Source organism: Bactrocera neohumeralis, chromosome 4 (genome assembly GCF_024586455.1).
Source record: "Bactrocera neohumeralis isolate Rockhampton chromosome 4, APGP_CSIRO_Bneo_wtdbg2-racon-allhic-juicebox.fasta_v2, whole genome shotgun sequence".
NCBI lineage: Eukaryota > Metazoa > Arthropoda > Insecta > Diptera > Tephritidae > Bactrocera > Bactrocera neohumeralis.
In genome coordinates this window covers 76,163,173-76,180,657 of record NC_065921.1, presented here as the reverse complement: position 1 = coordinate 76,180,657, position 17,485 = coordinate 76,163,173, and the positions used below count along the sequence as shown (strand labels likewise).

General features: G+C 36.8%; 1 protein-coding gene across 3 annotated transcripts in view; it reads left to right on the top strand.

Moving 5' to 3' along the window:
• Nucleotides 1–17,485, top strand: part of LOC126756492 (uncharacterized) — a 233,361-nt gene that overhangs the window by 162,085 nt on the left and 53,791 nt on the right. For all 3 annotated transcript variants that reach the window (XM_050469577.1, XM_050469579.1, XM_050469578.1), the window contains 2 exons: nucleotides 2,342–2,599; nucleotides 11,105–11,589. In XM_050469577.1, coding sequence (XP_050325534.1) covers nucleotides 2,342–2,599; nucleotides 11,105–11,589 — 743 coding nt within the window. The remainder of the gene's footprint in view (nucleotides 1–2,341; nucleotides 2,600–11,104; nucleotides 11,590–17,485) is intronic.

Here is a 17,485-nt window from a genome sequence, read left to right as displayed (position 1 = left end):
TGACTTTATGAAGGACATGCCGATTAGTTCGTGATAACTGTCAAAACTCAATAGTAGATCATAAAATATTGACACAAATAAATCGATATATACGCATATGTAGAACAAAGTGTGAATCATTTGTTCACGGTTTGAGCAAAGTTGTTCAAAAATTCGGTTGAAAAGTACATTTAACGCTAGCGTCTGTACTTAAGCATCAACGTGCTTATTGCGCTTCACACTGAGATCCTAGCAGGTTTGAAATTATTGCTCTCAAGTAAATGATATTTCACCTCAATCGGTTCATAGCTGTATAAAAAGAAAACAATGCTCTTCAGAGAAATTCAAAGGCGTCAAAGATTTTCAATTTGTGCTCAGTTTACTCTTCTCATATATTTTACAAGAGATGCTTGAATGTCCTAGAAAAAAGATTTTAACTCTGAAATAAATAAATCTACAAAATTGCGAAGGCATTATTTTGATACAAAATTTTCTGCTCTATGTAAGGTATATCATAATTTTTTTTCATAAAGCCATTGCTTTCAAAGTTATACGTAAATTTATGCATGAAATGCACTGTGCTCATATAGTACGCCATGTCGTATGAGCAACACTGAATGTATCACTTGTATGAATGCTCTGTACATTTGATGCATCTCTTTAAGCGCGTATAACTTTTAAAATAAAGTTTTTATAGAAAAGTCACTCAGACCTATTTTGTAGAATAAACAGTTTAGTATTAGAGTATGGCTCTTTCAATGTTGAAGATTTATTTCTTCAAAGCGAAATTTCAAAAAATCTCACGTTATATAGGAAAGAAATATAATTAAGACACCATTTAAATTGAAAATAAAGAGCTAGTTTACGTTGGATCCTTGTTTTCAGAGCAAAATCTGAAACTTCAAGGAAGAACGTGCAAAAAAAAAACACATAACTGGTAAGAAAGAGATACTCTGATATATATAAAAAAAAAATATAAAAAAAATCGGCCCACTCCGGGATTAGCAGGGATAGTTGTCAAATTAATTGAAGTTTTTTTTGAGGAAAAAAAAAAACTTGCAAAATGGCGATTTTACTTAAAAAAACCGATTATTTTATATAATTGATCGTGTTAAATTTTTTTTGTGTATTTTTTCGGAAAGTTCATTCAAAAACAAAAATTTTTTAAAAAAAGGTCCCCAAAAGTCAATTTCTACAAAAGTTATGGCTATTTGAAAATAAAAAAGCCATTTTTTTGAAAAATTCATAACTTTTTTGAAGTTGGACAAAAAATTTTGAAAAAATTCTCAAAAATGTTTTTTAAAGGTTAGAAAAAGATGGATAAGTTTCAGCAAAATCTAAAGGGGTCGATTTGGTATGGAATACGCCATATATAATATATTTTATACTTATGGATTTATGGATATATATATACAGTAAGTTGAAATGCGCAATCAATGCGAGTTCGCTTAATCAAATTATGCGCCTAACAACAAGCTCTCATGCCCATATAAACGAGGATATATGTATGTATATTTCTAATTAGGTGCTGCATAATATGTTCTTACTGCATTATATGAGCGATACAACATCTACTTGCTGCAAAAGCGCCTATTAGGTGCAAATCCTTCAACATATGTACATATATATGTCAGCATGTAAACCTGCATTTGTAAGCAAGTTGCAAGGCATTGTTGGCATATGTAAATTAAGATGCCATCAACTGGTTTAGACAAGCAAACGAGCAAGCAAGTACGCAGAAGGACATGCGAATGCCATGCTCGAGGCCTTCAAAAGGACATGCAGTACACAAACACACACATAAACACATATAATATGCTTGTTATGCACGACTAAATTATGCCATTCTAAACAGCGCTGCTATTAAGAGAATGCCACTGAGGCCACCAAATCGCGCTCGAGTTGGGTCCACTAAGTTCTCTTGTATAATATACATACATACATACATGAGTATGTTATGAGCAGGTGAAACTACTCGACGCGCAGACACTTAGCTGCTCAAGCAATTATGCAATTTGTGGCAAGCAGCCACTCATAGGCGACTATTTATGCAGATATTAGTTAATGCAACGGGGAATGCATACAGGCCTGTGAGCAAAAAGCACAGGTTGTTAAAAGTACCGAGATGTGAGTGAAAGGATTAAAACTTGGAGGTAAAAGAAAATTCTTAAGGAAAGAAAGCTTCAAAATTGCTTTCTTTCTCCACGTTTCTGAATTATAATCTCCATTGAATTGCCATCAGCAATCTGGAAATTTATTTCAAACTCAGCTTTAAATTCTCAAATATACATTTTCTCTTTTAAATATATTTTTTTGTTTAAAGATATCTATTTTTCCTGAACAAATCTTTTCTTGTCTTCAGAAAAACTCAACGTCTTATACGAGCGCAACTGGTCCACATTGGTGCACGAACAGCTACGTCGCTTCGAGGATTCGATTGTGGCTGCCACACGTCATACGAATAACAGTAGTTACAGCATCGGCATGTTCGGCGGCAGTTCAACGGCGCTGCGCCGCTATGGCAGCACATTTGATGCGTCCACAGATGCCATGTTAGCGCCGACACATTGGACCTTCGGCGAAGCGTTACTCTACTCTGTCACTGTGATAACGACAATTGGTAAGTGAGATTAAACAGATATACTATATATGCGAAATCAAGAAAATTTGAAAATATTTCACAGTTTTTTCATTTCTTAACCGACAAGTGGCTTATACTAAAGGGTGATCCATTTCGAGGTTCCCTATTTTTTTAAAGAAAAATCACAGAAACTTCAAATTTAATGTGGAATATTTATTATCTTTCGAAAGAGCATTCTTTGGCATTTAATTTTTGAAGATTATACTCTTTCAAATGTTAGTCGTGGCTAGGTTTCAGGTGGTCTATCCATTAGTACAATTTTCTATGACTCATTCAATTATTTCGACTGGTAACTCGTGTTGTTTTGCTCAAGTTCTGAATCTGAGCGGGATTGTCCGCGTAGACTTTAGGCTTTACATGTCCCTACAGAAAAATTTAACGGTCATTATCAATATCCCAATATCAATATCAATATCAATATCAATATCATTATCAATATCAATATCAATATCAATATCAATATCAATATCAATATCAATATCAATATCAATATCAATATCAATATCAATATCAATATCAATATCAATATCAATATCAATATCAATATCAATATCAATATCAATATCAATATCAATATCAATATCAATATCATCAATATCAATATCAATATCAATATCAATATCAATATCAATATCAATATCAATATCAATATCAATATCAATATCAATATCAATATCAATATCAATATCAATATCAATATCAATATCAATATCAATATCAATATCAACATCAATATCAATATCAATATCAATATCAATATCAATATCAATATCAATATCAATATCAATATCAATATCAATATCAATATCAATATCAATATCAATATCAATATCAATATCAATATCAATATCAATATCAATATCAATATCAATATCAATATCAATATCAATATCAATATCAATATCAATATCAATATCAATATCAATATCAATATCAATAAATCAATATCAATATCAATATCAATAACAAAAAAGTAAAAACGTCTTTTTGGGTTTTGCGAATGCCGGCCTTGGTTAGGTAGCTGTTCACAAGAAAAGCGGTGGGAGCCAGGGCGTTGTCGTGGTGCAACCCGATTGATATTTGAGTCTCTTGAGGGCTTCCACGTCCTTGGCGTTGACGGTTTGTCCAGGAGGAACAAATTCATGGTGGACGATACATTTGAAGTCAAAAAAGACAACGAACATTGCTCATTCTTCCGGTCTTCAGCAGCGACCTCTTCCCGTCCCTCCAAAAAGGCCTGGAGCCACCGAAACACACCACTTTTGGCTAACACAACATCTGGGTTAGCCTGCTTCATAATATCAAACGTCTCTGTCGCAGATCCCACATCGACAGATATTTTTTTTATTACTTTCTGTTACACTCTTAAAAGCGGATCACCAGATCCTTATAGAAAGGCCAAGCGTTTTGAGCTTACCAAAAACTTAAAGCAGATAACAGCGACTTCGCTAGGCTCGCCAAAGGTACATCTATCTGCCGAGATATTTCAATTTCAATCTGGCAAAAGTAGGGTACTAGATTAGGATGTGATGAAATAATTCCACCTCGCCTGTTCCTAACATTTTTGTAAGGACCATCCGGCAAAATATTTAGCCGCACCAAGTGTGAACATATTAGACAGTGTTCTCCATTTGCTAAGAGCCGATACTTCAGAGAAACTCTTATAGTTCATTCAGTATTAAAAATATCTCACAGTTCCACAAATTCTGGTTGCTAACCAGCGCTTGATGAGCGCACCGGAAGTCCCGAGGTCCAACGCCAAATCACAAGACGACATCGGTAAATCGACTCGCCTCCAATCGGACGAAATTGCGAAAAGGGTGCCGGTAGTTCGGAGTAGGTCTTATGGTTCACTCTGTGCCATAAGGATCTCGCAGTTCCACAAATTCTGGTTGTTAACCAGAAGAGGTCACTGTAAATCCAAAAATGCAACGCCAGGAAGCAAGACTACGTCGAAAAACTAACTCACTTCCAATTAGATGAAATTGAGAAGAGGGTGCCCTCCCTAACAAGCACATCGGCTTTGCAGTTTCCGGTGATTCCGTTGTGAGCGGACACTCAAGGATTTCAAAGAAACTGCTGCCGTCAAGTAGTTTATCAAGGAACCCAGCAAATTTTTTGCTGCTGCTACTGCCTCTGCTCCAGCTGCTGGTGCAGGCGTTGCTGCCGAAAAGAAGGAAGAAGACAAAAAGAGGAGACCGAGTCCGAGGAAGACGGTCTCTGTCTCTACATCTAAACAGCTCAACACCAGGTCTAATAAGGCGCCGAAAAGAAGGAAGAAGATAAAATGGAGGAGCCCGAGTCCGAGGAAGACGGTCTCTGCCTCTACATCTAAACAGCTCAACACCATGTCTAATAAGGCGCTCTTCTTGAATAGTTTTCTTCGTAAGCTTGATCGGACAGATAGTGTTACACCACATAATTAACAGGAAACGTAGTTATCCTAGTATGTGTTTGATTATGATGGCAGTTATGAAGGAAATACGCTGTCAAATCGAAGCATCAGAGCCCCTTTCTTCCAGTAATAAATATGTTTTTCTGCTGTGGTTCGCGCCAATGCTACAATACTTTATCTGAGTGCCTGTAAATATTTTCACAAGACCACCTCCACCAACCAATAATATAAGTGGCACCATTTTGGCCAGAGAGGGTCAGCTTGCCTGGCCATTTACCGATTTATTGACCCGTTTGCAAATTACAGTGCAAAGATTAAATTACTGCATGCCACAAAGTAAATGAAAACAACAACAAACGTTCGCATACACAAAGCAACATATTTGCCTATGGAGCAGCTAAAAAACGCAGAGCTGCCACAGGTACGCAACGGAGTCAGTGGGGTATGTGCATATGTAATATATAGTAACCAAACTTAAAACTGAAATTCCGCACCACACATATACAATATAAATATATTTACATTTTGTTGCATGTATGCAGCAACTCCGGGGGGCCATTCCCTCTGTATACTGCGAGCAGCAATTTTATGCGTAAACGCATTTTTCCTGCAACACTCAGGGATATCATATATTTACCACATGTTATACCTATGTGGTCTGTTGTTGTTGTTGGTTTATTTGCTGTAGTGCACCAAGGTTATGCAATGTATGCCAAATACACCACAGTAGAGTAAGGGTTAAGGGGTAAATTGCCAGCTGCAGCAGCGAATGGCCGCCAACATTTTGAATTGTGTGGCAGTAGCACACACACACACAGTGATCGCCCTCAGCCCGCAGTACACAACTGGAGTGCTGCAGTAAAATTGAAGATAAACATTTGTCTTTTGTTGTGTTTGCCGACAGGCGCTGCCATTCACAGGCACGCAGCTGCCACACACTGTGTGCGTGTTTATGTGTGTGTGTAGGTATGTAAATTTGCTTTTGTAACTATGTGTAGGTGAATAGAGGTGCAGCTGAATGCATTCATTTATGTTATAAAGCATACGCATTTATTTGCATTCATGTGCTTTTGACCGCAGACAGCCGAGCGGGCTCCAGTGACTATATGAATACATCATGACAGCCTCATCATTCATCTCAGTAACCTTCAAGTTGCCTATGCACACACGTTTGTTTTCATGTTTGTTTGTATACCTTTACATACATATTTGTGAACATGTGGTTGTTGGTGTATACGTGGATAGGTGTGTCCACGGTAAACTGTAATCAGGGCAACACTGAGTGACTCAAGGTTCGAGGTTGAACATAACGCTCTTCATATTCTGTCGCTTTAAAAAATATAATTTACAATAGATAAACTAAGCGCTTATAATACAAGAAATTCTGATGTTATCGATTTATGTTTATTAGAAATAGAAGGAATATTTATGAAATTATCGATAATGACCATTCATCGATAATAAGCATTTATGAAACAAGAAAATCTGAAATTATCGATTGTTTTTATTAGAAATATGAGCAATATTTATGATCGATAGTTATCGATAATAACAATTTATCGATATTTTTTTTATATTAGATCAATATTTTTAAAATAATTCTAAAATTGGAAAAATTCTAAAATTAACAAAGATATATGAATGTTAAAATACAGTTTTCGATATCAGGTACATATTTATCGATAGTAAAATATTTTACTATAGAAATGTACCATAGATATCGGGATTAACATATTTAATTAGATATGCTAGGCCTTTTTATATAATATAACTTTTTAACAATAGCTGCATATATTATATATCGATAAATTTCATATCGATAATAAATTTTGCATTCAAAATTAGAATTTAGATGCACTGTGCGTATAAAAAACAAGAAAATCTAAAATCATCGATTAATTTTAATTAGAAATAGAAGGTATACAATTATCGATATTAGCGATTTATCGATAATTTTTCTTAAATATATTGTATCAATATATTTTTAATAACTCTATAATAATCCAAAAAAATTACCAAAAAAATTTATTGATATACAGTTTTCGATATCAGGTATTTATTGATATTAGATATTTGTCGTTATTACAATATATTATTATATAAATGGAGTTATTGTTATCAGCTGAATATAAACATTAACTTATTTTTTCAAATACGCTGTGTCAATATTCAGATGTGAGTTATATTCTTAATGAACGCTGAACATATGTTATCAACTATATATTGATATCGATAAATTTCGATTTTTTTTAAATTAGGCTTAAGAGAACTGCTATTTTCAAACCTCAATTAATAATAATAAAATAATTTAAAAAAGTAGTGTTGCTACTAATAGCTAATAAAAAAGCATTCGATAAACAATAAACTCTAACAATAATATCGATAGCTAATAAAGTAAATAACACAAATATTTCTCGATACCAGCCATTTAACGTTATCAATTTATTTTATTAAATATGCTAGGTCAATATCTATGTATAGCGTTTTTTTAATAATTGCGGCACATATTTTATCAAATATATTAATATCGATAAATTTTTAATTAAGTTGAAAAACTGCTCTTTTCAGCACTTTCTACTTCCATTTTATTATTTATTACCATATATTAACAGACATAAATAATGCATATGTAAAACAATTAACTCGAAACAAGCAATCGATAATTATCGGGTAGAAATAAAATATAAATATCGATTTCAGTTTTTTATCGACATTAAGTACTACAATAACAAAAAACACTGCTTACTCTAAGGCCAAGTTTCTCTAATATTACTTCGTGTTTTCGGTATATCTTACACGTTTATAAGTGAATATAAAATTTATCGATAATTACTAAAAATCGATTATTTATCGATATTAAAATGTATCGATATTTGCTTTAAATTTTTAAATACAGAGTACAGTAGTGCCCCTCCATTCCAAATTACTGACAACACATACCCTATCATCGCTAACGCGACACAATTTAATACAGTAAGTCAATACGTAATTTCCTCAGCTTCATTTCGGTTTATAGATAATCAAACAGCAACTCATCAGCAATTCACCAGCACAAATAATCGCCGGCAGCTTACGTCATACATAATAAAATAAAAACCTACATTTGCACGCACGAATATCTATGACTTTGTGGCCTTTGCTGACCTAAGGCCTATGCCGCTGAGATGCTAAGCAAGACCACGCCGATCAACCAGCAAACGAGTACAGCAACATAAGCATTTCTAATGGCAACCACAAACAATTGTAGCAACAAGCCTACTGCGCTCCAACTCCATCTAATGGCCTAGTCAGGCGCTGTGCTCAATCAGGCTCTGTGCTACAGTAGTGACCTCGGCATTGGCTCTGCTTCGAAATCGAACTGGTTGTAATGCCTGTTGGCTGCTGTTTACACAGTATTTCAATTGAAGTAAACACTTGAAGGTGCGCCAGATTGCGGTTATATGATTGTGCCACAAACTGCTGTCGATGGCACAAACAGGGGACTTCAATGTGGCCGACCGCAACTTCCAATACAGCTACTTACTTCCTGCTGCTGCTAAGCCACTACTTCCTGCCTGACTGGCATGCCCACACTACATTTCTGATTACTTTATCAGCAGCTGGTTCCGAGAAAATGCTTGCCTCTGCTGTGCTTTGCTTTGCTTCCGCTCGGCATCGCAGGCAGCCAGTGGCGTCTTTCCAATTGCTTGGTACTCCTTGGCTACTTATTGCTATTTGATGGTCCGAATATGATTCCTGTTACAAGAATGCAAATATTGTGCCGGCTGTTATCGTTTGATGTTGTTGTTGTTGCTGTGTGAAAGGAAGCGTTTAATTTTATTGTTTGCTTGAGCTGAGCTAGCCGGAGGCTTGAGAGCGGGAAACGAATATGACAACGTTGCAGCATGCACTGGAAAAAATATTTCGCACATGAAGAATGGGGAAGAGAAAAGGAAATATTGAAATTCAAGTGAAGTCAGCAGTTTATTAAAATCAAAAAATATTTTACATTTTCTGGTTAACACATTTTTGAGGGTACGTTGTTTGCTGCTTCCACATTCTCGTAAAATTGATTGAAGAGATTATAGTGAAGGAGGAAATTTAATAAGATATATTTAAGTAAATTTTCCCATGATCTGAATTTTTTATTATTCTGTAAGCAAGCAACTTCAAGTCCTAACAGGCGCGGCTTCAAAGTGGTATAAATCATGAACAGTTCTTTGGTATTTACCACACTATTTTGGGGTTCACTGCTTGGCGATTGTTGACGAAATTGTTGTGATTGATTCTTAAACTGTTTCAGCAGACATTTTGACTTTAATTTTTAAAAATATTATTTCCACCAAACTATACCTCAAGGAGCAGGAAATAGCTGTCAGGCCACATTCCTTCCGATGGAAATGGAAGCAAACTGTGATTTTCTAGAATGCCGGGCTTATTATATGACTTAATTCATCACTTAGTCTTGTTAAGCAGACAAAATTTTCTAGAAAGAACTAAAGAAACATTATATCTTGTAAGTTTCTTCAAAAGTTAGGAGATAAAAAATTCTTGGCAAAGCGTTCTCACCAAAAGTCATACACTTTTATTTTCTTTTACACTCTTATCCTTATGTTACGTAATAGATCTTGGTAAGGTTCTAACCGATCTTGAGAATCTCTCGGGGAATCTTTTCGATTCAACTCAGCAACTCTGCCGTATTGTCAAGATTTTTTTTTTAAATTTTGGCCGAAGAGACCACGGAAGAAGTCCAATGAAGATTTTAAACACCTTTTCTCAGCTGTCCGCATTGTTAAAACCACCACTTTATTGATTTTGAGCGTTTAAAAATTTCCAGTTACGATTTTCTCACTTTTCACAGTTGATCTTGTGGAAGTTCTAACCGAACTTGAGAGCCTATCGATAAATTTGATCGATTCAACTAAGAAATTTTTACTGTACTGTTCAGATTTTGTAATTTTGCTCGAAGAGACTTCGAAAGAATTCCTATAAAGATTTGAAAAACCTCTTCTCAGCTGTTCACTTTATTCCTACCGTCACCATTGATTTTGAGCATTTTGAAGGAGATATAATAATTACAGTTACAGTTACAATAATATGTCGCTAACATAAAACGCAGATCTTGTCAAAGTTCTAACCGAACTTGAGAACGTCGCTATGAAACCAATCGATTCCACTAAGAAATATCTGCTGTTCTGTCCAGATTTTGTAATTTTGACCGAAGAGACCTCAGAAGAAGTCCGATGAAGATTTGAGACACCTTTCCTCTGCTGTTCATTTTCTTCACACCATCACTTTTATTGATTTTGAGCGGTTAAAAGAAGGAAAAAACAAAAAAAATTACAGTTACGATAATTTGTTGCTTTTCATAGTAGATCTTGCAGAAGTTCTAACTGAACTAGAGAATCTCTCGATGAAACTGATCGATTCAACTAAGAAATTTCTGCTGTACTGTTCAAATTTTGTAATTTTTTTCCGAAGGCCTCCCGGAAGATGTCCAATGAAGATTTGGAGCACCGTTTCTCAGCTTTCCACCTTATACCGACTGTCACTTTTTATGATTTTGAGCAGTTAAAATATAAGAAAAAACAATTTCGGCTACAGTTACGATAAGGTCTCGCATTTAATAGTCGATCTTGTGGAAGTTCTAACCGAACTTGAGAATCCGTCGATAAAACTAATCGATTAAACTGAGAAATTTCTGTTGTACTATTAAGATTTTGTAATTTTGACCGTAGAGCTCTGTGTACCTTTTTATCAGTTTTCTACATTATTTCCACCATCTCGTTTAGTGATTTTGGGCAGAAAAAGCCATAGAAAAAAACAGACTTAAAAGGAAACAGCCTGAGTTACTTTTGCACGTCTACAAACTTCAATTAATCTGAATTAAATTCAAAACAGAATTAATTTCTATTTGGAGAACAAGTTTTGACATCAACACTCATCTCATCTCAACTTTAATTAACAAAATTGCGGCTACGGCTAATTCCGTTCACAGTAAAACCAGAAAATTAGCCTTATGTACGTTTCCACAAGAAAAACTTAAACTCTTAAATCATTTTCAATTTCAATTCTTTTAAGAAATTTTTTCTCTCTCCTATTTTCACTAGGTCATGGCAGCTTGACGCCTCGCACTGCCGCTGGTAAAATCGCTACTATTTTGTATGCTCTAATCGGTGTGCCGCTCATGTTGATGTGCCTCTCCAGTTTGGGTGCGCTGCTGGCGGAGGCGTTACAATGTACCTACGCGCGTATCTGTTGTCGGCTAACGCGCCATCAGCATCATCACCATAGCCATCAACACAGCCAGCCGCACAATCAACACCACCATCATCAGCAGCATAAACATGAGAAGGGTCACAGAGAGAAGGAGAAACAACCGCCGCCACATGATCTTTATCAACAACAAACACATCACCTGCAGGTGACCGGTGAGAAGAGCGGGCATTTGCTCGAGGCGTCAGCTGGTTCAATGGGCGTGAGTAGTGGTGGCGGCGGCAGTAAATATGTGAGGCGTTGCAGTGCGGACAGTTTGGATAATGATGTGCTGCTGAAACGTGGACTGGGCGGTTGTCAGCAGGAAAAGGGACATGAGGTGAGTGAGAAAGATAAAAATGTGTTCTTTTTTGTTGAGAGGTAGTAGCTCAGTTGATTATAACTGAGTGTGTAAGAAAGTTTTGGGAATCCTTCCAGCTTATAGCACGAGTGATAGAGAAAATTACTGATTTTCACCTTTTTAAATTTGGCTTAATGCCCTCCGAAGCCTTAATTCTAACCTTACTCATATTTTCACCCAGCGCCCTCCACTAGACATCGACCTCATAAAACATTATTGGATTAACTATGGTTTCATAAAGCCAGAGCACCATTTAGACCAATCTGAATAATTTTTTCTGAGACTACAAATACATTTTTCAAGAATAGTCCACTCCACTAGTTAAATAAAAAAAAAAAGTTGCTAAACACTTGATTCTGATCGGTCCTTTTGTATGACGGCTAAACCGGCCAAGGACTTCGGGCCCATCTAGCTCTTCCTTCTTACTAAAAACTCAGGAACGCAACCTGCTTATTGTAAAGGCGAGTCAGTGGCTACTGCCCTGCATACTATCGTGTCATGGCTTAAGGAAGCCAATAGGCTTAAGGACTTCGCTGTTGGGACCTTCCTTAATATAGAGGAAGCTTTCAATAACGTCCTGCCAGAAGCAGTCGTATCTGCTCTGGATGGTCTTGGTGTTGAATCAAATCTTACACATCTCAATTTCAGTGTTCTGTGCGACGGAGTGATTGAAACGGAATGGGGAAACGCACGTGTTCGACGAAATGTGAATAGGGAAACCCCACAAGGGGTTTATTCAGTAGAAGACACAAGATCCCACCGGCACCACTGCCACGAACGGGAGTCATCCAGCTGCAACTAGCGGATACAGTGATATATATAGGGTTCATTCTAGATAGGAAGTTTTCATGGAAGCCGAATATCGAATAGAGAGCAAACACGTCATCGATTGACTTCTTCATATTGATAAAGAGGTGCCATTTGCAAAAGGTGGGGTCTCTCACCAAAAGTGGTCCTCTGGCTCAACGATATCATAGTCAAGCTTATTACGTGCACTGGAGTCTTTATGTGATGGAAGGCTCTAGAAAAGACCACACTTGCAAAGAAACTCGAAAGCGTTCAACGGGCGGCGTTCATCAGCATGTGTGGTGCACTAAAGTCCACTTCAGCCATGACACTTAACGCTATCCTGCACATATAGCCCGTGAACATTGCCGGAAGGTGTATGGCTGCGAAAGTTGCCGTCAGACTGAGAAAGTCTGGGTTCCTAAAAGAACACGGGTCTGAGCACTCGGAAATTCTAACTCACTTTGACTTCGTACCGGATCACTTGGATCATGCTTTGGTTTGGCGAACTCTGGTGGCTCTTTTTTTAACCATTTAGTGACGTGGGTGTTGTGGATGGGAAGAAGCCAGTGGAGGAGAGGGCAGTAAGATTCTTTTTGGATGGGTCAAAGCTTGGAAGAAATTTTGGTGGAAGGGTCTACTCTCAGGAGCTCTCTATCAACTCAATTTTCTGGAAAATGGAAAATCGCAGTGTCTTCCAGGCCGAGGTTGCAGCCATTAAGGTAGTAGTAGATTTATTGCTCCGGAGTGCAATTTCCTAGCCATTTTCATCAATTTCAGTTAATTAAAAAGAAAAAAATCTGTATTCCCCTTAAAAGCAATAGACACTGAGTAAACTTCCAAAAAAGGTTAATAAAAATGTTTACGTTATAAAATATGAGTTATCGCACACACACATACATACACTTCATATCCCCATTGGAGAATGACTGCATAAAAAATTTATTATCAGACTAAAGCCCAACAAAAACAAAAAAATACTGAAAGTATATACACGCTAACGACAAATCAATAAGCAAAATTAATAAAATACAAAAACAAAAGCAAAAACGAAAAGAAAACAATAGAAAAAGATAATGAATAAATAATGGTGTTGCATGCGAAAACGCAAAAAAAATTACAAGTATTAACTGCCGAAACCAACAAGGCACAAGTTGGGGTTGGTGGAACAAATATTTATATATTCAAGGCCGCGGGCAATATTGCCATATTAATGAAATGCGAAAATTAGAAGACAAGTGGATAAGCAAAACAAACAAGAAATGGGAAATGAGTAAAAAAGTTGGAAAAAGCAGGCAGTAGGGGAGTATGAGTGGGTGGTGAAGTAAAGGCAGGCGAATAGAATGTAGAATGGAGTTATGACCCCCCAACATGTGTATAAAATTATGTGTTGTCTGTATGTGTTTCGCATAAAATCGTTAAATCGCCATAATGAGACCCAGTGGAATCATTTGCTGCGAGTGTGGAGGCAAGTGCGGGAATTGATTAAGAGCTTTGCTGGAGAAGTGAGTAAAAGAAAACTCAGTCAAGAAACATGTTATGAAATTGGGGGTATGAAATGTGCGAACTAATAAAAGAATAATGAGAAAAATTACTTAATTTTCGCCATGTAAACACGAAGTCGGCTAGCTATGCTATATATAAGCATATATATTTACATTAGAGTGATTCAAAAAAAATTTTTTTTTTTTGTTTGGTGCTCGGAAAAATAGGTTCCTAGACACCTCTAAGAAAGCCTCTCCAAACATGAGTTTTTAATTGTAACGGGAAGGTCCTCCGCCTAACGGTTTTCTATTTTTTCTTATTATCAGATAGAAAAATTTATATCTCGCTTCCAACTACTTGAAAAAATATCTTGTTAATTAGGTTTTGTAGGAAATTGAATGCTCTAAAATATGGTCTCTCATGATTTTTTCGTAAACCCAACCGTTTAAAAGATATTAACGGTTGAAATTTGACTATTTTTGGAAAAATTCTTTATTTCTTATTAATTTTATAACTCAATGAAAAAAAATTATTATGAATGATGAAACACATAGTTTTGTAGGAAATTTACTGCTCTATAAAAATGGTCTCCTATGATATTTCGATTAAGTTAAGCGTTTACGAGATATTCATCGTCAAACATCAATGCATATTAAGGTGGATCAAAAAAAAATTTTTTTTTTTTTCGTTTGGTACTCTGAAAAATAGGTTCCTAGACACCTCTTAAGAAAGCCTATAAGTTTCATCATTCATAATAATTTTTTTTCATTGAGTTATAAAATTAATAAGAAATAAAGAATTTTTCCAAAAATAGTCAAATTTCAACCGTTAATATCTTTTAAACGGTTGGGTTTACGAAAAAATCATAAGAGATCATATTTTAGAGCATTCAATTTCCTACAAAACCTAATTAACAAGATATTTTTTCAAGTAGTTGGAAGCGAGATATAAATATTTCTATCTGATAATAAGAAAAAATAGAAAACTGTATGTAGGAGGACCTTCCCGTTACAATTAAAAACTCATGTTTGGAGAGGCTTTCTTAGAGGTGTCTAGGAACCTATTTTTCCGAGTACCAAACGAAAAAAAAAATTTTTTTTTAATCACTCTAATAGTTCATATGTATATATATATATATGTACGTTAGAAGTGTACATACAATGATAACGGGCCATAAAGCTTGCCCGCCGTTGGCTTATTATTTTCCATTTTCGCCTTTTGTTTACGAACGAGTTTATTAATTTTGCACTATGTCGATGTGGCAGGAGGGGCACGTTGAAGGAAAGCAACAAATTTCGACGCTAATAAAAATAAGAAAAATAGACCTACACACGCACACTCATAACGCTATGAAATAACTTTTTTCCTACATATATGTATGTATGTATATTAACGTAGCATCATGATACTTTGGTAACACAAGGATATGAGGAAATTAAGCGGTGTCTACAAGTCAAATATTAGTATGCAGAATGTAGCTAATCAATTAATTATTTTAATATGTATGTTTGTGTATGAATCTGAAAACAAATATGTTTGTGAATATAAATATGAGTAACAATATGAGTTTAAGAGTACGAATTTGAGTATAAGTACAAGTTTGAATATGAGTACAAATATGCATGTGAGTATGAGTAGAATTATGAGTATAAATCAAAATATGAGTATGAGTAAAAATTTGTGCTCGGACATTAGGGAGCTGGACCAATGAACGTTTAAATGTTAGCATCGTGTTCTTCACTAGTTGAAATGCCGAACAGTTAGGGTCGCTTGCGCGTGAATTGTTTGTGTTTAACTGAGATTTAGGGTTAGCTTCTTGTCACCAGTCTAGGGTAGACAGTATGGAAGCTCAACTGGTAGCAGTTTCGGCCACGAGGTCTGATCGGAGATTTAATTCTGGTATTATGGGGAGCAGAAGCCCTTGGAGTTCGCTCCAACATGCTCATATGGACTGGCACCTCGGGTGTATCGTGGTGGTTGTGGTTAAAACACAAATGCGGGAAGAACTGACACTTTGTCAATTGAATGTGGATGGTAACCGGGTGCTGGACCCAAAGTACAGCAGAGGTTTTAGATGGGCCTCGAACCCGAACCAAGGTGGTTAGTGAGTCCATTCCACACTGGCAATGGGTACTGAAAATGTCTGGCATTTCCAGCGCGCTGATCAACACATCGATTTGATCCGCTGTGATTTTGAGCGCCGTGGGGTAAGGCTGTCGTCAACAGGTACCCACGTTAAACACACCGGACGTTGCCCGCTTGGCCGTCCGTATACACGCGAACTCCTCTTCCTTTCCTTCCTTTTCTCTTGCTGCTCATTTGTCGAAAGCACCTGTATCGGATCACTATGGCATTTAGCTGATGTCAAAATCAAGTTCTGGTGCAGAAAACTTTTTGGGTAAATGAGAGGCTCCGTTCAGGGACACAATGAATTCTCGATTACTTCATTTGCATTCCCTACAATATACACCTTAGTACTGCGGAACCCAATCCTGGTGGTTCAATTTCCACTCACTGACCTGCGTGGGTTTTTTTTGGCGGGCCGAAGCTATTGAAGAAGAGGTACAGTGAGATGGTTCAAGAATTAAACGAAGCTAATGAGAAGGATAAGGTGTGGAGACTTCCTTCTGGAGCTCTTCACGAACTGTAGTTTCATGCTACCAGACAATTGTAGCGTCTTTCAAGTGGAAGTGACTGACATCAAGGTAGCTGTAGATATACTGCCCCGAAGTGCAGCATCCTGGAGAGTGGTGTGGAGTCACTCCGATTGCCGAGCGGATATACTGGGTTCGAACACGCTGCCTGTGCGCTCAAAACTACTCAAGGAGTGCATGACCTCATTAGCATTAGCTTCAAGCTTTCTCCATATTAGTCTTCTGTTGGTGCCCGGGAACGCCGGAATCTGCGGAAACTGCAAAGCCATGAGTTTCCTAGAGAGGGCATCCTTACTTCCATTTCATCCGATTGGAAGCGAGTTGGTTTCCGTTGTCCTTTTACGTTCTAGCGCTGAACTTCTCAAGCTGCAGTGTGCTCGGCAAGCACTGGTGAACAACCATAACTTGTGGGACTGCGAGATACTTTTGGTCCAAAGTGAATCGAACAATTTGCACTTAGCAAGGTAGTTCTAGCCGCGATTGTAGGTGTTTTGGCTGGACTTTGTTCACTAGGTTCAGAGTTTTTTTGCGAAGGCTATAGAATGGGAGAAGAGTGGAACCATCTTGCCACTTCCTACTTTATATTCCGGCTTTTGCCTTCCTGAGGTTGAAATATCTCTGTATACACATCTTCAGAGTCTATTGAAGGAGACCGGGGAATCTTGACCGCCTTAACAAGTTTTTAGTTAGCTCAAAAACCTTTGTTTATTTATGAGTGCAAGATTTTTTGGGTAGATAGATAGATGGATGGTAATAATTGAGGTTTTGCACTGCCACCTACGGTCTATTATGCCCTCTCCTATGTCACATATGGTCACCAAGCTTCTGCTTTCTGAACAATTCCAGAAGCCTGCTGAGCGCGACTGAGGTGATGTGATCTCTGTCTACGTAGATGGAACCTAGGGCCTTCAGCCTGCTTCTGCAAATTGCTGGGCAATCCAAAATGAGGG